Genomic DNA, 26,807 nt, shown 5'->3' on the forward strand with positions numbered 1-26,807 from the left:
CATATCCTTAAAGGGAAACATGCATTCTCTGTGATAATGACATACTCATATATGGTATATTCCCTTAAGGACAGAAGCAGAGAATAATACTGAAAGAAAATCATTCATCATTCAAAGATCCCAGAGGAATCGTATACCTGCAATCGTACAAGGAACACAGAGTAGGGGTGGATTTTTTAAACCCATAATAAATTGATGAAAATGTTCAAACATTAATACCACACCGTTCAGCACATTAATATTAAAAGCCAGGTTCTGCAGATGGAGCCTGCAGAAGAGGAGCCAAAATTGAAAAAATGAGATTAACAGAGAGAGAGAGAGAGGGAGAGGGAGAGAGAGACCCAGTCAGCAGATTTACTGCTCCCCAGTGCCAGAGTTAGACCCAACTCACAGTAGGATGAAAAACTTCAGCAGCTGGTACTCCATCTGACCCAGTTCCGGAACTGGTTCTGTGAGCAGGATCTTCTCTGTCTCTAGGCCGATTTCTGTAGAGCAAACAAAAAGCACATGAATCCGGGTCAGACTGGGTTAGTACTAGCGGCACACTATTAAGTCCTGATTCCCTAATTCAGAAAGAGAATTTTCTCTGCTTGACAAAAAATAGGTCCCATCCTTTATTAAGTATTTTGTTGGCGTGGGAACTGGTATGACCTTGTTTTTGTGGGCTAAGCAGGTACACATTTTTATTATTTGAACTAGACCGGTGCATGCTTGCTTACACAACCACACGCATGCAAAGACAAAACAAATACAGGCCAAAGAGGACACATGCAAAAGATAAATGTGGTCTACCCATTTCTGTGAAAGGTCTGTCTGCACCCACAGAGGGTAGACCTAAAACGAGAACAAATAGTTCTCAAAACCATTAACAATTGAAGCATTTAGTGAAGCATTTACACACACAAAACAGACACACACACACGCACACTGACACACACACAGACACCCCCCCACACACACACCAGTTGACAGCATTCAGCTGCAGATGCAACAGGCGTTTTTAATTCCAGCTCTATCATGAGAAAATCTCTATTTGTGCCTAATCTGCCATAGCGTAAGAGAGACGGATCGAATCAAACAGAGCCTTGCTTGTTCCACCCCCACATGTGCTGTGGATTTACTGGAGCTGAAGAACAGGACAGACTGCACACTAAGCTGAGCAAACAATCAAAATAGTACCACATTCATATATATTTCACATTTAGGTGGGCTGGGAGTATATGGCTACATTACAAGCAGGCCAGTGAAATGAGTGCACAGATTCTTGCTGTTCACATGGGTGTGCAATCACAATCATATTATGGGAGACAGTGAAAACTAATGCTAAATACATGTCAGATACATAGACTTGATTGCATAAAGTAAGTCCTCTTAACTGATATAGTGATAATGACTGAATTTAATTCAAGATGAATTGAAGTTGCACAAGAGTATCTACCATTCAGATGAAGGTTGGACTGGGAGTTCATGAGTGTGTTCATGTTCTGTACCCACAATCCCTGGAGTAGAGCCACAGGTGTGCTGTGTGTCTGTGTCTGTTTGTTGTGTGTGTGTCTGTTTGTTGTGTGTGTGTGTGTGTGTGTGTGTGTGTGTGTGTGTGTGTGTGTGTGTGTGTGTGTGTGTGGGGGGGTGTGTGTGTGGGGGGTGTGTGGGTGTGTGTGTGCATGTGCGTGTGTATGTGCATTTGTGGGTGACTGTCCATGCATATGTTTGACTGTGTGTGTGTGTGTGTGTGTGTGTGTGTGTGTGCGTGTGTGCGTGTGTGCGTGTATGTCCTCACCCTCCAGTGGCTCGTCTGTTTGGAAGGGCGTGTCCACGGCACTGAGGCTACCGGCCGAGTTCCCCAGCAGGTCTGGGAGCGAGGAGGAGACAGACGCCGCTGAGGGCTTCCGCCTCCACTTCAGCACTGGGGGGAACTCGACCGCGACGACGGGGAACTCATCAGGGGCCGGAAACTCGTCCTGGTTGGGTGGAGATGGTGGGAAGAGAGGAAAAGAGGATAGGGAGAGATGGGAGACATGAGCACACATGCAAAGAGAAAACAAACCACTATTCAATGCATAAAGACGAGGTCAAAACAGTCACGGAAATATGCATTTCTATATCTGTGGTCATGTACCGCCATAGCAACACCAAGTTCGTTTTTCAGAGAGTACTGACTGGATGTTTTTCAGTACATTGAATGTGTATGAGTAAATACAAAAGTAAAATGTCTTACAATAAAAACTAAACACTGATCTAGACACTAGATGGTAGCACTGAGGCCCGAATTAGGGAGAGATCAGATGCTGTTCAGAAACCGAATCAGTATTCTGCTTTAGTGTCTTGTGACGGAGGCAATTTGACAATCTGGCAGTGTGGGACTTAGTTGAGATATCAGAACAGATATAGCTTCAGTAGACCCCTGCATTTAATTTACCTTACAACTTGGTAAGATAAGGTGACACAATCAGACTGGCAATATAATTATGTATGAATGAATATGTCCACCTAATTGACCAAACTACTGCTCATCATTTTCAGTTTGAGGGCTTGCATTGGGCAGTATGAACCGTAAGTGATGTTGTAACCATCACTGCTGACATTGACCAATGGGCAAATCACATTGCATAAGTTTGGTGTTATGGGAGATAGGGGTCACTGTTTTGCTCCCATTAGCCAGCAGAGGTCTTATTGCTCATGTCATCAGCAGTAGACTTCTGTATCTACATCTCGGGACATTTCCTCTACAGAATGCTATCAGTGCAGTGTGGGAGGAAGTCAGTTTTTTTTTTATTTAACTGTTACATTTGAAACACACTCTACATAGTTGCATAGTAGTTGATTATTTAAATTCTTCTCTTCAGGTCTACATTCAGCTAGACTATTATGTGGCTACATGTAGGTGTTGTTTTTTAAATATATCTTGCACTAAATGTAAACTAAACAAACAAAGAAGCTCTTTAGGAATTAGTATAGCCTTTACATATCACCTACAGATAGTGCAGGTACAGGAACACATGCGAGGAGTCCAAGGCTCACCAGAGATAAGGAGTTGGGTTCCTCCATAAACTGCTTGAGACTGAGACTCTTCTTGCCATTGACCTGAATGAAATGTGATAGGTTGGATTTCTCTTTATGTCCATAAATACATTCACATAATTGGCAGCAAGATCGATGGTGCATGTCATTTAACGTTACCTGGAGATGTGTGCAAATCCGCCTCAATACATCATAAACACTATCTCTGGACAGGAGTGACACAAACACATACTGAAAGAGATAGAGAGGGACACAGACATCTTTCATTAGATACAATCATAACTGACACCACACGCACACCCCTTACATGTACAAAGACACTGTACACACAGTAACCTTGATGTGTGAGAATATTATAACTCGTACAACAAAAACACAAATGCAAATACAACCACCATGTAAATCAGAAGCAAGCACAAACATAAACATACACACAGACCCTCACACACACACAACAAGCCAGATATACTTTTTAAACAGTCAAATTCAGTGATACCAACGGAACAGCAATACTATCTAATAATCCCATTACCAGGAAAAGAGTTACATTTTCCCATAAGAGAGATGAGTGTATAAAACCAGCCAGTGGAAAGAGCTTATAGCTTAAAGGCTTAAAACAGCCACCATGGGAACATATTTCCATTTAGAAATCATTTCATTCAACATCTCCTGTGCTTCTGCCTTTAAGTGTGACAAAGCATCTTCTGCAGTCGTTATCTAGACAATGCAGACGACTGACATCCTAAAAAGCATTGTGGTATGACTGAGTTTTATATATAGACATAATTCAGTAATCTAGTGAGTTGTCAAAGGACCAGAAGGCTTAGATCTTATGTCCGTCAAGGATCGTGTAACTGGAAGCCTTGTGGTTTTGCTGGGGTAAAGTTTGTGACGGTACAGGAAACCACAGCCAGCTCAAGGCATTTTGGGTTTCAGTGGAAGTGAAATAGCCAAGCCTCCTACACTACAGCTACCAATGACCCACACCACATACACTGTAAAAAAAAATATGCCCTTTTAACTTAAAAAGGTTTGTTACCGCGCTGCCTTACATTTTTGAGTTAACTTGACAATAAAACGTATTTTGAAATAACTTTCCGTACTTAGTCAAGTCAACAAAAAATTGCTTCAGCTCTTGTTGTGTCAAAAAAGGTAAGTAAGTTAACTTGACTAACTTGCATGTTGTTTCAGAATAAGAACACTAGTTTAATTAAATACTTAAAACTTGTTGTGTCAAAAAAGGTAAGAAAGTTAACTTGACTAACTTGCATGCTGGTTCAAAATAAGAAACACTAGTTGAATTAAATACTATGATGAGACACATTTCTTTTCTTTTCCATATTTATTAACATTCACTGCCTCTTCCATGTAGTTTAAACAAGGGAAATTATAAAAATATTCAGTGACAGGGAGCTATGAACACTGTAATAAAAGTAAAAAAAAACAGATTACCAACATTCTCAAAGTCCACACATGGGAGCAAAGGGCACAAAACAATACAAAAGTGTCTGTGTAGTCTGAACCCCTGTACAATAAATGAGTGTAAAAGGCAACAAAAAAGTCAGCTTGAAGTATTCAAAACAAATCATTTTTAGGTTTTTTGCTGGTTTACTTCCAAAACGCATTCAAAATACACATTTGTCCAACTTCTTATGCCATTGTTGTAGACAACATGCTCAAGGCTTTGACGGCATTAACAAGTTTGACAAATGTGTATTTTTGAATGCGTTTTGGAAGTAAACCAAGTACAACATATTAGTACAACACATTCTCAAAATTTCTGATCTGAGGATGGAACAACCTATGCAGCCGGCACTGCAGCTTTATACTCCCAGAGAGCTTTTAGAGTGATGCTACAGATTGCATGCGTCCAGAAAGTTTGAGCCTGATGCAGTATTTTTCTAAGCGACACATAATGGCATTGTGCACTGTGGGTTTATGTTGACTTTTTGAAGTTTAGCACAGATTGTTTATGTAGCTGCATTCATCATACCAGCCTGTAAAACAAACCTACTTAGAAACAGTGGGGGTAAATGCAGAGGTATTTGCACTGAATACATTGAACTCAAATACCAGGCAGTGGAGAAAATAGGGTTTCTCATTTTGTGAAGAGGATGCCTATACAATCTTAACCAACTAGGCTACTGTGGATGGAGTACTAAAGAGCATACAGCAGATTCAGTTTTCAATAACATGTCTGAATGGTGTAAACAGTGAGATGTTTACTGTTGATTATTTGTTACTACTTTCAGATAAAATTGATGTTTTTTGTACTTGGCCAGTACTAGAGCCATTTGCCACATGAACTAAACAAGTTTCATAAATATGTATTCTCCCAGCAAACACACATACATGCACGCACGCACGCACACGCACGCACAACGTACAATCATCAGAGGGCCTTCGTGGAACAGGACTATTAGGGGACACCTACTGCTTGCAACCTCTGGTGAACACAAAACATCCTCCTGGCAAATGAAGACAGTTTTTTTGTTTTTTAACACGCGCACGCATCCCCCCCACCCCTCCAACCTGCTTTCAGGTGGTACACTGTAAAAAAAATATGCCCTTTTAAGCATAGATAACATTCTCAAAGTCCACACATGGGAGCAAAGGGCACAAAACAATACAAAAGTGAATAAAGAAAACCTTCACTTTCGGGACCAAACCCATGTGCTACATTGCATAAAACAGAAAAACAAGTTGCCAAGAGCCATTTAAAGGGGCAAACAGTTTCCACTTTCAAAGTCCAAATATGAAAGCAAAAAAAAATATCTGAAGACCAAGTCCAAATGCTAGGGGAGATTTCTGCACTACAACTTTTTGTAAAGCAGCCTGTTACGGAGACCATTAACACGTGAAGAGCAGCTACACCCCCGACATTCAAGAAAAGCTTTTGCATTACTTCAAACGTATATTTGAGATGCTTTGGGTAGTCAACATTGAGCGCATACATCAGACCCATCATTAGTCCGAATGCCTTGGGAATATCAGAAATATTCATGACAGCCAGCTGTTCCTCCAAGACGAGACAAATGTCATTGGTCTCGATTGGGACCACATATCTGCCGATCTCTTCAGACACAATCAGGATCCCGACACTGGTTCCCTTTCAAGGTATCTTCAACTGGATCAGTTGGCTGAAAAACAAAATCACCATGAAGCTAAATATTAAACTGATAACCAGGAAATGCTTTTATTATATTGCAGTTTGGAATACAAATACAGTATTTCAGTGTCTCATGCTATTCATTGCTGCTTTTTCCATCTTTGGTTTGAATCTATCCTTCAATTCAAACAGTGGTTCCAAATCACACGTCAAGTTCATTTGAGGAAGCTTTAAACCTACCTCACAGGTCTTAAGAAAGCTTGAGGGCTCTTCACGAAGGAAATTGCGGCATGCCAAGTAAGACTGCTGTTCGCTTATTCTGATTGGAATCCTGAAATGCAAAAGCAAACACCGACACATGCAAACACACAGACAGTGTTAAAAAGAGAAAAGGCTATTTTCTCATCACAAAATGAAAGATACATGTCGCAATACTTACATGACGTCCAGCCATCTAACAATGTCTTGGAGCTCTGCAATGTGATCCTTTTTTCTGAAAAGGTCAAGAAACCTGGGCAGATATTCATCAAGTCCACCAAAGAAGGAGCTCAGGAGATCAGTAGACATCAGACGGCTGAATTCCGCAAGGATCTTGATGCAGAATAAAAAAAAAAACAATGATTTAATTGTATACGCTCAACAGGTCATACTGGTAGTACCTGGTGACCACTATGAAACAATAACAAACTAACAGTACAGCAATGTAACAATTTTTAGTTTTCCTATGAACAGTGCTTTTAGTTTTTCCTGTGTTAACTGCTACTGTTAATTGGTATTATAATGTTGTCTGACACTTTGAATAAAAGCAGTGGGAGAGTGGGAGCATAATACCTGTCTCTCGAGAACAGTGGCAGGCCATCTGGATTTGACCATACTCACAAGAGGCTCATCATCAACGATTCTCCTTTCTTCTCAAAGCATAAGTGTTTGCCATGGCTGCATCAATTATCCTTGTTGTTGGGATTCACCTTTTTAAATTCCATCAGAAGTGTCTTCCTGTCCTCTTCAAGGGAAGTAAAGGTGTCTTCATCAGGTATATCTGGAAGGAAGTTGGTTTCAGATCGCCTTGGCTTCTTGATCTTCCGCTTAGTTTTCCCATCTTCAAACATTCGAGTCTTGTTCACCAACACTGCTGTACACCCGGCAGCACGTAAACTTGTGCCGATAATTGCCCATTTTAAAATTCAAACTGTACTTCCAGCAGTACCAGCCATCTGTGGACCCTACCTCTCTTAAACAGGGATGCTTTTCTACCAATGCTTTGGCAACTTCTTTCAATTTGTACCTGTGATGGATATGGCATCGATTCTGAACATCTCTCCAACAAGTCTGTCCAAGATTTCACTCTTGAGCCCTTGAGGACCTCTATCCGGGAACCATCTTTGGCATATGCTTCATTTCCTCTCTTCAGCTTCAGTTCCACATCATAAGAGAAAGTTGGAATGCTAAAGGGGCTCAGACCAGTTCTTCATCATATCAGGTGGGCTGGTTTCTGTAGATGATGAAGCAGATGACAGGCTGGCAGTGTCAAGGGGTACTGCTGTCACTAACTGTCACCAAGTGTTGGTCAGGTGGCATCTTCTGGATTATTTTGAGGGTTGCTTTATCCTTGGGCAATTCTGTGGGACAGTTGAGGTTTATCAACTCATTCTGGAAGTCCGGATCTTCATACTGTATTACAAACTCATAACCCAGATTTAGCTTAGTCCTCAGAATCAACTGAAGCCCCTCCAGAGTCTCTGGGATTCTTCTATCAACAGCCTCCTGATGTCATCTGGTGCCAAAACAACTCTGAGCAACATTCTGAAATGTGAAATCAAAGAATGATTAAAAAAAGAAAACAACAAGACATAATGACTGCAGTTAACCAAAGTCCATGGAAGTGAGCAAGTAGACATGGTAGGAATAACATTTATTAAGTTAAAATATGTCCGGCATACCTAATGAAGCAAAAAGGCTTTTGCTGTGACCAGCTGTCTTCCTTGAATGGTTTGTAGCAATATAATGGTTCGTAGTGGTTCAAATCTTCAGGTTCAACCAGAAGAAACCTGCAGAAAGTGCTCTAAAACAGTTCAAAAGAGCCTAAATGCTCAATATACACAGATTGAAAAGGTTCAATGATGAACATTGCCTTATCAGCCACAATGAGTAGTTTGACAATCTTTCCAAAATCAGGTAGTCCACTTGTGCTGCCAAATGAGACAAACATTCCTTCGGAATATGTGGTCCCATGTCGAGTAATTGTTGTTGTCAGACAAACAGACATAACATTTGTGTACTTCCTCTTAAGTTGCCTGCTTTATACTGTTGTCCAAAATATCAGTACAGAGAGTAGAAGAACTGTGAACCTCAAGGTTTGGCTTGAAAAGGCTGGGCAGCTCAAGGTAGTAGCCAAACATTAAGTTGGTGTCTCTTGGCTAATGTCAATAAAATGTTTTTGAAATTGTTCACATCACGCACAACTTTTTAAAAAAGCTGTGTTTACCCTCAAAACGGATTGTACAGAAGTTCAATAAAGGACCAAAACAATGAATGAGATTTGGATAATGTTCGAGGTAATGGTGTTTTGGTTTCAATGTGAAGTTAGGGAACACCTCTAACAACAGATTCCTGTGATCAGATATCTTGGATTCCAAAAAGCATATGGTTGGGGGTAGTGAATACAGATAAGGAAATAAGTTCAACAATCAATTTCAAATCCAAAATGATACCCCATGTCTTATCATTTTCAGGAACTAAATGGACCAACCATAAGGGGAAGTAATCTGAGTAGTGACAAATTTTCGTGTCCGTTACCTCCAATTGAGCCAGTTGTTTTAAACCTTTCTTGTATTTTCTGTGGACGGTTGGTTTTGTCTTTAAACCTGTATGGAAAGTTTTGGATGGCATAATTAAGGTCATCAAGAGAAAAAACAGCCCCTGCCAATTAAATCAGTCAAACACAAACTGAGCTCAACAGGAACCACCCCCTCTAAAAGGTCATGTAGAACGTCGGGTGGGAACCCTGTTGCTGAATGAAAGTGTTTTAAATTGTTTAAAACACAGTTAGCCTTTACACCCACAACGCTCTTCAGCTTTTTATCCCTACTCAGAGCCAAAACATTTCCGTCCACTGATGCTCTTGTACGAAGCGTGAATGACCCATCTTTCACTTGACTGGTCTGAAAATCCTTCCGGCTTCCTGAACAAAACCTACAGCATTTATCAACAATGAAGCATTCTTGGAAACCAGCCAGTGAATGAGCTGCTAAGTTATCTGCTGATACAAAAGCAACTGTACCCTGAACACAGCCCCCTAATCTTTCTATGTATACACCTTTGGTTTCTAGTTGCTCAATGTCTCTAAGAAGTGGCTCTAGAACAGCAGAATATCCATATGTTTTCACATCAGAAGTATGACACAACAGAGCAAGATTGATTGATGTTAAGGATGACCTATAAAGAAGGGGTAGGTTTGCCAAAACCCAGTAAACAGCACAAATCTTATGTTTTTTCTTTGAAGTACCTAAAGGGTTACACACCTCAAAATCATCAATATATAGCCCTAAGGCAATTCGGAACACACCTGCAGAGAAAAAAATGTTTTCTTGGAAATATTTCCCATCACGAAAACTTTTATAGAATCCACAATTTGACCCAACATCTTCGTCTAAGGCCTTGTCAAGGACATCATCCCTATTCAACAGCTCTGTCAGAACAGGTAAAAGCGGAACATGAACCTCTTTCCTGCCCTTTGCTGAATCCAAAAAGTACTCCACTGGCTCAATAATCTTAAAATTTTGCCTGAAAAAAGAAGCTCTCTTATGTTCTGTGCCCAATTCACCAGATTTTGACAAGAATGAAAGTGGCACTGACTTATCCAATGTATCCGCTATTAGTGTAAATGTTGATGGCTCTAAACTGATGTTGTGCTGGGAAAGTACTTGTTCTATGGACTTCTTGCTTAGTTCCCCAGTGAGCACACTAACCTCATAAAACTCATCAATGATTTCCTGAGTGGCTGTCTTTGAAACGTGAAGAAGCGTTTGCATGCGCAAGAAAAGGGATGCCAATTTACGCTGCAAACACACCTCATCAGTAATTTCAACATTTTCTAAAACATCTGCAACAGGCTCATTGAAACTAAGCAAATCTGTATTGTCCTGAGCTTCCTCACCATTCTCACATAAATGGTTGCGTACCAACTCAAGTCTTAAATTCTTTATGCCAGCAGAACTGTGATAACGACTAAGATGTCCTGTAAAGGTGGAATATACAGTTGATTGAAATGAGCAATCCTGGTAAGGGCACTTCACGGTTTCCTTATTTTTCAGATGGCTACGCAAATGTGATAAATACTGTTTAAGGTTACAATGTTCACAAAAGCTGCACAATGCACAGAGTATTTGAAAAGTCAGTGGATCTGAAGACCCTTTCTCCTGCTGTTTTCCATGTTGCTTGAATAAATGTCTGTTAAGGTCAACTTGCCTTCGGAATGTGAAAAAACAGTCAGTAAAGATGCAAGGCAAGGGGCAAAAACGGCTGTGGTGTCCGTGCTTCAGAGTGTAATGCCTTCTGATGTTTCTCTGATTGTAGGTTGAAAATGGGCACAATTTACAAGTCCACTTCATGAATACGGCATCATCATCTGTAACATAGAAAAATATATATAATATATCTGAGATATATGTAAAGCATTAATACAGCATACATTATGATGAACTAGGTAGGCTATCTAGATCTAGGTTTCTTTAATAACCTACATTAAACATGATGAGAATAAAGTTGGTAGTCGTTGATAATTCTTAATAGTGTCACAAGAATACAACATTAAATAATAGCCAGCAGCGCACATTTCATTTTTTTTCCGTTTTCTTACTGAATGTGCTACCATTTCTATGTAAGGAAACCTAAGCTTCTGCCTGGAACTATGTAAACGAATATATATCACCTCTCCTGATAATTTATTTGATTCAATTTTAAGTTGTTAGACAGTTGTCAGTGTTGGGGAGGAAGAACTAACTGGCTGATGGTCAAGGCAAGCATAAGTTAGCTACCCATTGAACATAACCATTTGAATAACTCGGCTTAAGCAAAAAACAACGCCTCCGAAACTGTTTTTGTAGGACACATGAGGAGGAATAACTATAAAGGCTAGAGGAAATGTTTTCTTCAAGACTATATTACAACATCTAAGATGTCAGTTGATAGCTAGCTTTTGCTGCCATGACTAGCTATCCTAGCTATCCTTTGATATACTATTAAATATTTCGCTCAGCAATAATATCCACGAATCCAACCGTTATTTAATAATATAAAATAGTTCTATTCATTTAGTGGTTGTGTTCTTAAGTTTACTCACCACAAGCGTTGGATGGTTAAGGATTGGATGCAAGCTCATCTTCCTCCGTGTGCTTTCCTTTGAACAAGGCAGGTGGTGACGTGGTGAACAGAACTGGCGATAGGTGGCAGTATAGTGCATGCGTAGGCCAAGTTGTGTTAAATTGCTTTTTTTTGTTGAAACAACTACATGCTTGTTCATTTAACTTAGAATGAAGTTGAGTCAGTAAAAACTTAGTATTTCTTTTTGTTTGGACAAATCCAATAGACTTTAGTTATATCAACATAACAAACACACTTGAAACAACTAAATTGCAGTGTCATTTTTTACAGTGTAAGATAACGCTGTTTCTCTGAAGCAGCAAAACACGAGCATCATCCAGATAAATCATGATGACAAAGAGATGCTGAAAATATGAAGCGTGGTGGGCACACCTGTAATGTTCTCTTGTGTCCTCAGGGGAGGTGGAATGTATACTAGTGGCACAAACAATAGTATTTTCTACGTAGCGGTGAGAGGGAAAAACAGGACTAAAATAGATTCCTGCGAGTCACCTTGAAACCCCCTCAGCATAACCAAACTACTGAGCAGGCGATTTACATTAGTCTGGCCTTTTTTTCCAGCCACCTGTGCTCGTTGACAGGCCTTTGTTTCCACAATGGCTTTTGCCTGACCCCTATCTCTTCATTGCCTCTATGCTCCTTTCAAACAGCTTCCCCTTTCAAGCGCTTCTTTCCAAAGCCAGCCAACATTATGGTTTTAACAGTTAACATTTGCCTGTCTACAGACATGAGGGAGAATAAAATGGTGTGCTCCTCCACATCTGTTCAGTTGCTGATACAATGTAAAAACAGCAAATCACACTTTAAAGTACAGTGGTCCTCAACACACTAATTTTAAAAGCAGCCCAGATGTATTTGTGAGCTATTATGACCTACAGGCTTCAACAAGAGAACCTGCCTGACAAGCTTAGAGGTCAAAATGCTAAACCAGTAAAAGGGCATTTTGGTTGTTATTAATCATTTTGCTGTCATATTTGCATTTTTCCCCCACTAAAGCATACATGAGCCCCTCACCTTCTGACTGGTGTCTGTGGTAATGGCCAGTCCATTGGGGACCAGGCCTGCTGTTTTATGTTTCTTCACCAGTCGTACAGACACCACTGGGATGGCCACCTGTGAGCAGAGATGAAAGCAGACCATCAATCATCATGACTGGCATATGGTCGCGACTGGCACGTAATCATGCACACTGGCCGACCAAGGTGGATGTTCCTCGTCATACACTGTTATTGCCTAAAAAAATCTTGGCATTACATAAACACTGTATGTACATGGTATAAATGTTATATTATTATATATACAATACTAACTGTATGTACCACAGGTTATATAAACATGTTAAATATTGCATGTATTATATTTCAGCATGAAACAGACCAGAATAGACCATGGTATATTCATGATATATCACACTCTTTGAGTATATATTCCTTTGACTGACTACCATCATATATAACAACATTATTCATGTGATCACATTGCTCATTACTCTTTGTACATTTGCCACATAAATCATCAAACTGCAAATACTCATCAGAAATGTGATGTAGTTTAGTTACACAGTAAATACACAGATTAAGAGTGTGGGATTGGCTAGGACTCAACAGTGATGGCTGTTTTGCAGCACTCCTGTGATATGTTATCATATCTAGAGTGCACATGAACATCATTCCATTCCTCACTCAAGGCTTTTAAGCTAGATAAAACCTCCAGCAGAAATTCCAATGGCATACCAACAGCATGTATGCGAGGATAAAGGTGAACTGTTGACTTTGACTGACTTGGCCTGCAGCTAATGTGGCACGCACCATACAGAGTCTTTTATGGGGCCTGGGAAAGATGTGTCTCACACACGGCCTTGAAGACCTAGCCAAACTGATATCTCCTGTTGACCGCCTGACACTCACCTTAATGTCCTTGCCAAAGAGGTTGGCGTAGAAACACAGCCAGTTTCTGGAAATGTAAAGGCGGCCCTGGAGGAGGATATCTCGTAGCAGAGCACACGAGTACACTGGGGAAGGGGTATCACACACACACACACACACACACACACACACACACACACACACACACGTAAACATAAGCATAAACTTCCAAACACACAGACACACACATGAAAGCACACAAGTAAATAGAAACACAGACAAATATACACAGAGCTTCACGCAGTGACACACAAGATTGACACACAAGATTGACACAGATCTGGATGACATTTAGTGAAGGTAAGATGAGTCTAACTGAGAACACACATATCCTGTTTACCACTGCCATGTCACTGTGGTTTCAAATTCAGTTAGAAGTAGTTGGTATGAAGTGTATACTGTGTGTTGTGTCATATAAAATAAATAAGACGACAATAAGCCCAAACAACATGATATTTTATGTTATTACAATACTGTGATACAATACTTTCCATAGAAATTATTTAGTAGACTAAAGGAAGATCCCGTTTGAATTATTCAAATTTTACAAGCACAAAACACCGGAACTTTGCTATGCTAACAGCTACATAGAGAACTTCAGATCAGAGAGAGCAGATCAAGTTAGCTTGTCCTCTCACAGATAAATCAGGCTTGGGATAGTGAGTAATGAATATGGGCAACGTATTAAAAAAAACTAAAACAGAAATGCTATAAATAGGCACAGCAAAGCATGGTTTGGCAGACTTACCTTTCATGAGAATCTCTTCCTTAGGGACAGTCTGAAAGAGCTTGTGGTACTGGGAGTTGTACTTGCTGACGGTCTGTGCGGAGGGACAGGGCAAAGTCATGAGGTCTGCCGCAGCAACAGTGGGGCTCCGCTGCCTCAGAGGACGCGAGCCCTGCACCAGGCTCAACATCCTGATGCCACACACACACACACACACACACACAGTCACTCTCACATGCAAACACACACACACGAGGACCCTCTCACAAGCACTTGCATGGAGAGGAGGCAGCAGCGGACAAGTAGCGCCACGACGGTCCTTCACTTCCTTTCCGGATGTGAGTGTGGTGCCCGTGTGTGCGCGCGTGTGTGTGTGTACAACTCTAGCAGACTGATACTCTAGCGACTCTCCTCATCTTTCCTCTCCTCTCTCAATAGGGGCCAGCTCAACCCCTCCTCCCGAATACACAGACACAGACACACACACAAACACACACACAGAGACACACTCACACACAACCACCTTCCGGCTCCTCGCGAGCACAGAGCTAACACCTGTGTCTGCTTTTTCCTGGTAGTTTATCAAAGCTTGTGCCGGAGCGGAGTGAACACTCCTATCTCACTGCAACGCGACTGAGCAGAGACAACAGCTGTAACACCTTCTTGATCCACAATGGAAACCAGAATGACTTATGTGGAGAGAAAAAAATAAAAACGCTGGCTTGCCACACTTCATGCCACATTTGAACTCTGGACTTCGTGTCCTGCCTCCCTTTCCGGTAGTGTCTGCACCTCAGCAAACATTCACTCAGCCCGGGATAGTTGAGCATTTAGATAACCATCATAATCCGGATGGACTTCAGTGAGTGGAATTCAGTGAGTAAAAAGGTCTCTCAATGTTTTACCCACGTGGTTGCACAACATCACAGATCTGGCCGCTGTGAAGTGATGCAATTATAGTTGTGGCATTGCACATTTATGATTGTAATCATGTTTCCAGGAAGCCACCAGTTCCTTGACTTTATCACATCTCAAGGTCAGAAGCATCGACACCTTTCAGAATGAAGGGTCCAATAAACGCTGCAGTGACTTGTTTTTAATAAACTTAGCCTTGACCCTTGCCTGGCATCTTTCCTTGATCAGCACGCAATAAATCTTTTCTCCAATGCCTCTGCTGTGACGTTGTTGTTACTGTCAATGGCAATGTATATAAAGGTCTTGGACAACATGAGAATGGCTTTTTTTATAGTGCTTCAAAATCAAATAAAAAATGGACATCTACAGAACACAACTCACAAACGTAAAATGTGACTTACAGAGCCACGGTAGCATTTCTTCACATCCTCGTACGATAGTTCATCGATAAGCTGCAATCTGTAACACAAAGCAAAGGGTGTGGAATATTGATATGAGAATTCACTTCAACACCTCTTGACCCACATATTTTCACTCTAGTATCTTACAGTATAACAAAACAGCTGTTGTGTGGCGACCTTGATTAGTTGAAGGTTAGGACACCGGATGATACATTCTTACATTACACACAACTGAATCAAATGAGGACGCATTCAATGAACCCTAATGGTGCACACATGAAGTGGAGCACGGTCAGCTAGCCTGAAGTGCACAGGCAATTACAGAGAGTGAGATCACCCCCCTAGAATTCAGCTTGTGCCATTAGTTACGGAATCATATGGCACGCGGCCGTTGGCTTACATGCCAGCCATGCTGCTCGGGAGCAAAGCTGTGTGCGATGAGCCAGGTACCACAGAAAGCGCACACTCATGATGCCACCTGATACACTGAGTCCAGAAAGGGATTTATTCCATGCAGTACTAGCATTAGCTCTTCGCTTGCTATCTCTGCACATTTACTTAATGAGGAGTTGGAGTTGGTATGGGGTCAAGATTTTAAGTCTGGGTTGTTTACTCATTTTTAAATTAAATCACATTTTTAGCAAGTCCTTTAGTCCTTAAATGCATTTATCCGGCAGCTGAGCAACAGTTATTCTGAACATCTGCTCAGCGTGTAGGAGAGATATTATGTAAGATCATCAGGGAAAACCTGTCTGATTGTTTGATATGATAAGACTTTGTCCTAACATGTACCAGTTCCCACACCTGCGTGTGCATGTGTAGAAAGCAAAAAAAGGGAACATAGACATTTTTGTTTAAGATGTTTCAAGAGTAAAGATATGTTAGGTCAAGATATGTTTCAAGAGTAAACTGAACCTTTTCTTGAGATGTTTTTCAAGTGCTTTGAGAACGTTTCTCAATGCATGGGAGACACAGAACAAAATATTGTCTACTGTATAAAGCACAGCACATAAGTATAAAGACCTTTTAACAGAGAAAGTCAGGTATCTAATCTGCCTGGGAGTAGGGAGAAGAAGGGATAGAGAGAGAGAGAGAGCGCGACAGAGAGAGAGCGCGAGAGAGAGAGAGCACGCGCGCGCGAGAGAGAGAGACAGAGAGAGCCGGCTAGAATGTGGAGATGTGTGCATATGTTTGTGATCCTTTGGTGCTCCGGGGCAGTATCCCACAATGAACAGCCGTTCTGTTCTGTTCTGTTCTATCATGGGGGGCTAACTAACACTGAGGAAAAAGAGCCGAAATTCTCTGACATTGTTTGCTCAGATTAAGTGTAATAGACATTTTTTTAAACAATTAATTTGTTCATTTTTGATGATTGGAACTTCATCCTAAAGATTGATCAAAACAATCTGCAATGGTAATCCAAATTCAACACAACAAATATGAAAGATGCTGGTTGAGATTGTGTTCATCACGCACTGGAACTAGGTCAAAGGATTTTGCTGAACTTCCTGTGGAGCACAGGAGAGATGGTTATGCATGCTGAGCAGCCAAATGACTGCAGGAAAGGAGAGAAACAGAGAGCAAGAAACAAGTACGAGAGGGGAGGCCACTAGGATACTTGACTTATGACACAGCTCTGAGCTCTGGGATTTGACTACATAAGGGAAGCTGGAGCTGTGTGTGTGTGGTCATCATGTGCTATGTATGTGATCATCAGGTGCTCTGTGAGTCACCAGGTTTTATCTCAAGCCTGTCATTCTCCTCAGGGGCTATGGCTTTCGTTCATGTTTGCTATTTGATCTGTAACACCTGCTCATAATACAGAACACCAACATACAGAGAATCTGAGGGCTTTCAAAGGTTCACAGCATAAAATGAACAAATACAAATATTCGCTAGGTGCATAGCGGTCCATGTTTTTATTCCTGGCCATGTTAATTATGGTTTAATTAATAAATGTCCTTGAATTAGACTGAAAGATCAGTCACAAATAAAACTAGATGCATTTGGGCTTCATGTGTGGATACATTTTCCTGAAATGACTGAACATGGAGGAGATTAAAAGAGAAGGCTAGTATGTAGAATGAATCGCAGATACAAAAAAGAGAGTAGAATGGAATTCATTATGTGCCTCCTCCTTATGTGCGTTCCTCCCAGGTCAGTCCTATTAGTTTCATGTCTTCTTGTAAACATTTATTTGACAGCCCATGTTTACAGCTAACAACTTCAGAATAATCTTCTGGCAGTGGTGCATGCAACCAACTGGATTCTTCTATAAATAGTCTTCACACACTGGCAGTAATCCCCATGTGAGAGGCTTGCCTGGTTATTGAAAAACACCAGGTTTCCAAAGGGACATGGCTCTGTAACATTAATATTCAGGTCTTCATAAAGCCCGTAGTAGTAAACATATAGGAGCATGGGTAGGAACATATAGGAGCAACGCACCAGCCGTTGATGTTCTTTAAAGAGCATTCTCTCTCATATGTTTGAAATCCTTAACCTTCAATTATTCCTCAAGGTACAAAGGAAGGTAATTACCATTGGCAGATCTCCATGAGTACCCTATTGCTATTGCAGTCACATACTTTCAATGTCACGTCCCGCAGCCATGGCTAGTGTTGTTCTGCCACTGGGCATTGCTGGGCAGTGAGGGTGCATCTCTCTGGTAGCATGGTAGAGTGAGGATGTGCTGTGATCCTAGGGTAAAGGGAATCTAAGGGAATCTAAAAAAGATCTAAGGCATATTGACATGGAAACACGTGATTAATGATTGTACACCAGAGTCATAATAGCTTTATAGACCTGGGAAGCACACACCACATACAAACTGACTGAGAATAGCCTAGATTGCATACAACCGTTTCATGTCACAGGGGCTGTACCATTCAGTTTTAGGAAAAGAGCCATATCAAGGCAATATCCATGCAGCAGCCCAGGAACCATAAAGGGTAGTAAAAACCTGTATTAAGCCCAGCATTAGCTTTGGTCAAGTCCCTCTTTAAGTGTGGGGTAAATGAGTTTAGATTGCTCTGCAATTCAGTGGGCAAAGAGACAACAGCGAGCTCTGCCAAATCCTGCAGAGAGAACAGATCCCTGCAGATTAGTCCCCTGCCTCAGAGCCTGGTTACGTAAGAGCCAGTCCACGTCATAACGTAACCTGTCATTCACAGAGGGGGTCAGGTTATGCCACTGACTGCTCTCCGTGTAACTTTTACATTCAAATAACCTGCTGGCTCTTCGGTGCATATGCCATGCATGAATAATCGGGCGCTTCTGGAATGGGCTGACGGAGCAGATTTGTGAATTTACCCAGCAGTGCTGGTCTAATTTAGTGCAAAGTGCAGAAGGGTCCATACATCATGGCAGAGCAAACAGAGACATGGTGCATACGTACAGCGAGCTTAAATAAACTAATGCCAACCGTTCAAAGATGGATGGTTTTTATGTAACTTCTTTCTGTATCTTTCCATTGCATCTATGCAATGAGATGGCAAATTCAATGAACAACAAGGGTATTTGCTAACATATAGGCTTGTTGTTTGTATTCAGTAATGTACAGCTTCTCTCGGCAAAGCAGCAGGACTGATAGCTTATTGGGATACAATTGAAATGAGTGTAAATGGAATGGGCCTAAGTCGTGTTTTATGCTTATCACATAAAATAAAGTCAAACAGTGAGGTTTATTTAAGTTCATAGATTTTAGTCCAGTTGGAAGCTGACAACAGTAAAAACCTAATACCTTGGTTGTCAAATTGATGGTGATGCTGTATTTGTGCTTGGAGTGTCTTAGTCAGAGTGTTATTGCATCATAACTGCACCTGCTTACAGAGATGTCATCATTGTCCCTGAATGGTATATCTGAAATAAATATAGCCATGGAATACAATAACACCATCAATATCCCATTTAGTTATGCATTAGATTGATATGTTTCAGAGCTGGAAAATCCACGGGCATTGTTGGCTGAATGAAGTTACGTGCGCATGAGTCAGACGAATCAACAAAAGCGAAGTGTTTGAGTATGGCCTGCACAGCACAACAAAAGCCTAAGGGAGGAACAATATTGGACTCTGTTCACATGTTCAGCTCCCCTGAGAATTTTCACCCACTAATGATGGGGACATTTCAAAAAAGAGGTGGTATTTATATTAGGGGTGTGCTGTAGTACAGGTGTCACAGTCTGAATGCATCATGGTGTTTGTACTTGAAGCACAATGCGACGTCTCGGTAAGCCCCGTGTTACGTGCGCAGGAAGCAGACGGTCTGTGTTTTGACTTGCCTGAACTGTGGGGGGTTTTGGGTGTCCTCTTCCTTAGGGGGCTCGGCCAGGTCCGGAGCCGTGAGGAGGCCAACGTCCTCGCTCGGTTCCTGCTGCTCAGTCATGCTCTTCGGTCTGCATGCAAACAAACAAGGCCCCGCTCGGACAATGAGAGCAGGCCCAGACCAAAGTGAAGTTGAACATCACACACACACACGCACATGCACACACACACACACACACACACACACACACACACACACACCTATACACAACCTCAGACACACACACACACACATGAATGTCAGGATTATGCTTTTCACATGGTACGTTTCACATGCTAATGACCATACAAATGGCCTTCCATAACAAAAGAAACGTGCAAATACACACACCAAAGCACACATACACACACACACACACACACACACACACCAAAGCGCGCGCACACACGCACATGCACACACACACACACACACACACACACACACACACACACACACACACACGAATGCCAAGGATTACACCAGTCACACGGTACAAATCACAAGCAGGGACCATGTAAATGACCTTTCACAAGCAAGCACAGTGGTATAGAAATTCCAACTCACACTGTCACTCCCTCTCTCCCTCTCCCTCAGAGAAAGGAGCAAATATCCAAGGGCGTCACAGTCACACATAAGCGGACCTAATGAATATGCACAGGCACACACGCAAATGTAAACACACACTCACACACGCAAGTTTCCAGGTATGGTCCCATGGGAGCCCCTCAACCACGACTACCTGCGTGTGCAATTAAAAATGGGGAGTATAATAGCCCTGAGCACAGCCAGAGCTCTCTGCCTCCACTGTGGACCTGTCTTACTCCACCAACCCCCTCCCCTCATTATCTCTAATTGGGAGGAGTCATTATTACTCAGGCTCTGCCAGCTCGATGAGCTCTGACAAGTCTCTTCCCATTCTTAAAGGTCACTGTTGATCCACTGCCTTATGAGCAATTTGTGCTCAATCACTCACAGGGCAAATTGGGCCAAGAAAGCAGTAAGGAGGAAGAGGGTTAGGTGCAGAGTCAGACCCAATGGGGCTTTACCAATACTCTATAATATACTCTATAGACAGCTTGTTTTATGATAGACCAGTGAGCTTCACAAATTAAAGAGAATTATGCACCAAGCCTGTCATGCATTTAAGGAAGTATTCACTTCATCTGTAGAAGTTCACTTCTGAGAACAGTGACGTGAAGTTGGAGACCGAAGAATATTCTTTAACAAGGTTTTTGGTAAAATAATGAGAAAACCTATTGAACTCCATAATAAATAGAATGTGTCATTAAACAGGCACAGGGAGACAGACTTGTCCCACGGGTGAAAACATACATGGACACACATTGCTATTCACAACATACATGTACACACTTTCTACTCAACAAACTTAAGGGAAATCCCACTTCCTTACTTACAAATAGACTTCATCCAAAAACAATGTGAACTAACATCTTTATACCACTGTCACCCTCATACAGTAATACACACCAGCCATTTCCTTTCAGAGGGTTTTTCTGTTCTTTGGTTCCCTAAATGGACACACACACATGGTGAAGGCTCATAGCCACGTGCTGGTGGCTCAACGTTTCACACTCGTGAACTCCAACGATAAGTCAATTCCACAGAGCGTTCTCAGTCATGAATGTCAGTCACACTGGTTGATATAGAAACTGTCTAGGCATGTGAGGAAATTTGAGGGATTCATACTGACTTATGCCATAGAAACATAATAATCACTTAAAAATGTATTAAAGATAAAAACAGGGCTTGTATTAACCTTCGATTGTGTACTTCTATTACCTTAAAAATGGCTGCTATTCCAATGGACTTAATCCGACAGTCTGGTAGCCAAATCAGAATTTAATACCAGATTAGAGTCCACATTTATGTAGAGCTTTTGAATCAGAAGAACATGCTCTCTATATTGTTATGCAAGTGATTATTATATATGAAATTAGAAATGTGATCCATTTATGTTTGCAATGTTATATAAAAAGAAGCATTAGAATGCATCAAGCAGGGAACGTGGAGTACCTGCTTGAGCTGCTCAAAACGTCAATATTCAAACTAATTTTAGAACAGAGCAGATACGCTATCAGTCTGTGGTTGCTACGGCAGCTTGAGGTCATGAAGGGGCATGTTCGGCTTAGACCAAATATAAATATTTGTTGACTTGTATCGCTGGCCTACCTCGTAGCTACACAAACTGAAGTGTCCTAATCATGAAGGTTAATCATCCCCATCTTCATCTTGAGCTGCGTTGCCCCTCCTCCTCGTGCCTTTTAGTGCCTATTTACCAGGTCGGGCCGTCACAGGACTGCCATAAATCCAATTAGCCTAATCAAATTAAGCATTGCACATTCAGGGATCTCTGTTAAAGGTGCACTGGCCTATTTTCTATGAAGAATCAAAATAGCAGCTCAAAATATGAGGCCTTCAATAGTTAATGTATAATCTACTCTTCCATTCCATGCGTCTAATTATGATTGTATGTTTGTCTCGATAAAGTAATAGTAAATAATATCACATACTATAAATAAAAATAAAAAAAAACAGTAATTAATTAATCTATTTGGTTTTCAATAACTGGCATAGATACAGTATTTAGGCTAAGAAATGATAAGAGATGTGTGGTTGGGTCCTTAATGTATTAGACTTTAGTACAACAAAGAACTGTAAGATACTAAAATGATCTTCATAACTTAGCCAAACATTAATTCCTTTGACAACATCGCTAGCTGTTGATAGCTGTTGAATGTTAAAATGGTCTGTATCATCATGGCTTTGCTGATACCGATCATTTCTTTCGACTGCTCGTGACAAAATCTTGAATCTAAATTGGTTTACAACGGTGAGGTAAGAATGTGGCTGTTAATATATGCATGCATGCTTGTGTGTGTGTGAGCGAGTGATAAAGAATCCTTGCTTTTCTTCTGTAAATAGAGACTAATGAGGGTTCCCAGTCCAACCCAGCTCTCAACACAGTTTTATCCAAAGAAAGGCCCATGGAAAAGCAACAAAGCCCTCTCTGTTCTCCTCTCTGACCAGATAAATCGAAATAGCTTCAGTGATTCACTGTATGTAAATGGGACTGCACCATGGAGAATTCATGCAGCAGTGTTTCTAGGACTCCCTCTTTGATTAACTACTGATTCAATTTGTTTGGCTAATACATTTATTCATATTGTACTTATTATTTATATGAATCATTTCAATTGTAATAAGTCATGTTGTACTGTACACAACTAACAACAAGACATTTCACATTGGAAAAATCCAACGATCATTCACTTATTCATACACATCATAATACGACTGTGGTGTCAGCAAGAATTTTAAGATCTCCCCTATGAGCACTGTGTGTACTGCAATGTATTATATTCATATCTACAGTAGGCCCATAACGGCCATGAAATCAGGATAAGTAGGCACAAGGCCATTTCCCCTGAGACAGCCTTGGAGTGAGAGTGAAAGCTGATGTCATATGTTCTGATTATTCTCAGTGAGGTACCAGGTGTAATAACCAATCCACCCCTGGGTATATCTCACCCCCACTCAGTCTATTGTAAGCAACACTACACTCTCCAGCAACAGCTGCAAAGCAGGAAAACTAATGGGCCCTTTCACATGGAACATCTGCAAGCAAGCGTGGCACCCCAGGCTCCTGTCACAGAGGAAAAAGTCACATGGAATGATTGCAGTCTAAAGAGTCCCACCACCTGCAGCCACGAGCGAGCTGAGTTTTACAGTGCAGCTTGACTGAAAGAGACTGCTTATTGTGGGCTGTTACAAGACAGATTATTTGAGAAAAATACTGTCCAGTGTGTAACAGTCTTCAATCTTTAAGCGCATGGAAATGTTAAATGTTGATTTTAACATATAATAGTCTATAGAAAGTATGGCAATTTACTGAGTACAGAAACGGGACATTCAGTTCTGTGATTTTCAGACATGGTGCAGACCCAACTCACACCCTAAACGGAATAATAAAACTATACACTATAAATACACAACTTTGCTTTACTAACTCTGCTATACAACTTGGGGGTAATGCTTAAATGCTATTGTGGTGTGTGGCATATCCACTTTCCATAACATTAGATGCTAGATGTGCAAACTAAAAGCATTCAAAGAAACTTCAACCAAAGAAACAATTTAACTCTGATGAATGCAATAATGTGCAAACACTCTCAGTTTGTGTGCAAAAAGACCCAACAGTGTGAAACGCTGTAGTACTCATTTATCTCAGGAGAAAGTCCATTGACATTCTTCCTGTTTAAACTATAATCATTCCTATTGGTTTGATGTTGGTGAATGCCTTATATGTAAACAAAGGATTATGAATCACTCCTTTCACAAATCTTGTGTTGAGTAAATGTAGTTTCTTGCCTTTGCAACGTGGATATTCATGCAAAATTAATTTATGACAGAGATCTCAAGTAAGAGGAATAATTCTCGGGATTACCTACACCTATAGAGTAAGAGTTTAAACACATCTCACGCATTTTTGTGCTAAGGGGGTAGGCTAACAACTCCAAAAAGATAGTGCTGTGTTGAGACAGGCCAGCCATTGTTACAAATATATTAAACATAAGCTATGCACTCGCTATAAATAGCCTATATTGTTAAATGTAGACCAAGTAGAGGAGAACAACGCCGATTTGACTAAAATTACGTATTCTACACAATTCCACTTTGCTTTTCATAAGAATAGCCTAAACGTGTAGCAAGCCAAACTCTGCCAAACAACTGTTTTTTTTTCTCTCTAATTTTACGGAGGTTTGCTGGATTGAAAAAATTCCACCTACCGTATCAAGTAAGGTTAACTGATGTTGCATTGATTCCTACAACAAAATGCGCTATAGTTTCACTTCAAAGGACACGTTTCACAGGGGTTTATACACTGTCAATCACTTCAGAACTTCTCTAAATTAAGGTTAGACGTCCCACCGAACATAGTTTACCTTTTATGAAAGCTCTTGCTATAATCCAGAACTCTCACGTCCTCCGTGGACGCAAGGTCGTGTAACGGGGAATCATCTCCATCTAACGTTGTCAGTAGCTAAACCTACGACAGTATTTCCGTTGCAAATCTTGAAGTAGTAACAATGTAACAGTACAAAAAGTAAATTACGACGACATGACTATCTGCTACAACGCTGCAAGTTCAGGTGTCCCAAACAAACTGCGAGCTGTCCTTGAGAACCTGTTGCGCGAAGCACCCAGACACTGAAGTGGGCTGAGCATAGCTTGTTCCACCTCACGTTAGCTTAACTGGATTTAGGTAGCAATTTAGCCGTGGTAGCCATTTCATTAGCTGTATCTCCTAGGACTTTAGACTGTACCAAGACTGACTGAGTATACATTCGGGAAATTTAGGGAGGACAGTTGAGCTACACCAAGCTACAGCAGACGCTATCACCTTCAACATAATTGTTCCTGACGATATAAAGTTGACATTTTGGGCTGGTGATTTAAGAACGCTTAAAAGCTACGTTGTCACACAGTAGGTTTGGTCTGTAGACATATAAAACATGTTAGAACGTTTAGGGTTAATAAATGTGGTGACAACATTTATTTTGCTTCAGGGTCTTTGAAGGCCATTTGGAGGAAGCAGTGGAGTGCATGAACAAATGCATAGGCAACATGTCTAATAAGCAGCCCGCCCGACTCGGCTGAACTGAAATCGTAGGTGACCAGTGTTCCACTAGTTCAAGCCATCAATGCTGCCACTATGCCGTAACACATCTCAGAGTGAGGGAGAAGTATATCTACATATTTACAACACTTTATTGACATTTTCTCTCCTAAACTAAAGGCTATATCGGATTCTCAGTAAGATACAAGAATGTTGACGGAAGTTGAGTTGTTGTTCCTCAGACATTTAAGTTATTGTCTGCTTAAGACAAAAATGGAAACAGTAAACAACCAGAAGCAAGACTAAAACCTCTTAAATCTAATTTCAGGTAAAAACACCATCATCAGAGTTTAAAATAACTGAGAATAACTACACCAGCATCTCAGTAACCTTAACAAACCATGCCTATAATGTACCATAATTTAAGCAAAATATCACACAATGACCTACTTTTTCCAGCATCACTGCACTCTGTAGGCAGACTACAACAACACAAGAAAAATCACACACGGAGCACACCCAGAAGTTTTGCCCTGCGCTGTACTGTATAGCCTTGTATAGTGCGGTGCTGGGTAGAAAGTGGAAGAAATGGCCTCACCTCTGTCGCATGTGTGGTCTCCTGGCGCTGGGACCATTGGGGCGTTTGGCTGGGTCAGGACCCTCCAGGGGTGCCTCAGGACTGGCAGCGTATATAGTGCATCCCATGAAACCTCAAATCTCAGCTGCAGCACCGTCTCGGAGCAAGATCAGCCTTGTCCTCTCATGTCACTGTGAGCTCCCCTCGCCGGATCCCTCCCGGTGAAAAAGCCATTGCCTCAGCATATCTCCCTGCCCCTCCCAGCATGGAGATAATCAGATTTCGCATTTACACTCAACAAAATCATCCTCGCATAATCTCTCTGCCGCTGCATCAAGTTGCATGAATAAAGCCTCAAATGGCTCAGTACTTTCAACCTCTAGCCTTCGCAAACTCAAAGCACCATAGTTCTAAGCGTGGGAAACAAATTTACAGCAGTTGAAACACTAGGCAATGTCCCGGCACAAAATACTCCTCTGAAGAGTTAAAGTGGAGCTCAGTTTTGCCAAGCCCCTGTGTGTTGGGTGAGCAGGCACCATGCCCCGCACCTAACATGCTACCCATTCAATGGGAACTAGTGACATCCAGTGGTGATGGCCATTCACCTCAGCTGTGTTGCTGCAGGGATTAACTTTTTCTCTGAGATATGACTGTCATGTCTACCAGATTGAGGTTTAATGTGAACCTGTTCACTGCCTATCAAGAGAAATAAAAAAGAACAGATATGATTGTCTCATAAAAAGATTTATTTATTTTTTTTGCCCAAATGTACAAAGGCAAGTTACAGTATTGTATAAAAAAGAA

The 26,807-nt window shown here is 41.2% G+C and overlaps 1 protein-coding gene across 7 annotated transcripts; it reads right to left on the reverse strand.

Annotated features, from left to right (window-relative positions):
* Window positions 1-21: 21 nt before the first annotated feature.
* On the reverse strand, window positions 22-26,518 carry gramd2a (GRAM domain containing 2A). Of its 7 annotated transcripts, none has more exons than XM_031569247.2 (11): window positions 26,025-26,518; window positions 19,763-19,876; window positions 15,481-15,538; window positions 14,186-14,258; window positions 13,420-13,523; window positions 12,527-12,625; window positions 3,181-3,252; window positions 2,977-3,084; window positions 1,781-1,961; window positions 793-834; window positions 22-485 (listed from the first exon to the last, which is right to left on the reverse strand). In XM_031569247.2, the coding sequence occupies exons 1-11, from the start codon at window positions 26,129-26,131 to the stop codon at window positions 388-390; spliced, it is 1,056 nt and encodes a 351-aa protein (XP_031425107.1). In that variant the 5' UTR covers window positions 26,132-26,518; the 3' UTR covers window positions 22-387. The 7 variants fall into 7 exon arrangements, with proteins under 7 accessions (XP_031425107.1, XP_031425109.1, XP_031425112.1 ...); XM_031569249.2 differs by having other exon boundaries at window positions 3,022-3,084; window positions 26,025-26,517; XM_031569252.2 differs by lacking the exon at window positions 26,025-26,518 and adding an exon at window positions 25,877-25,977.
* Window positions 26,519-26,807: the final 289 nt, after the last annotated feature.

The sequence above is a fragment of the Clupea harengus genome, chromosome 6, assembly GCF_900700415.2.
Source record: "Clupea harengus chromosome 6, Ch_v2.0.2, whole genome shotgun sequence".
Classification (NCBI taxonomy): Eukaryota; Metazoa; Chordata; class Actinopteri; order Clupeiformes; family Clupeidae; genus Clupea; species Clupea harengus.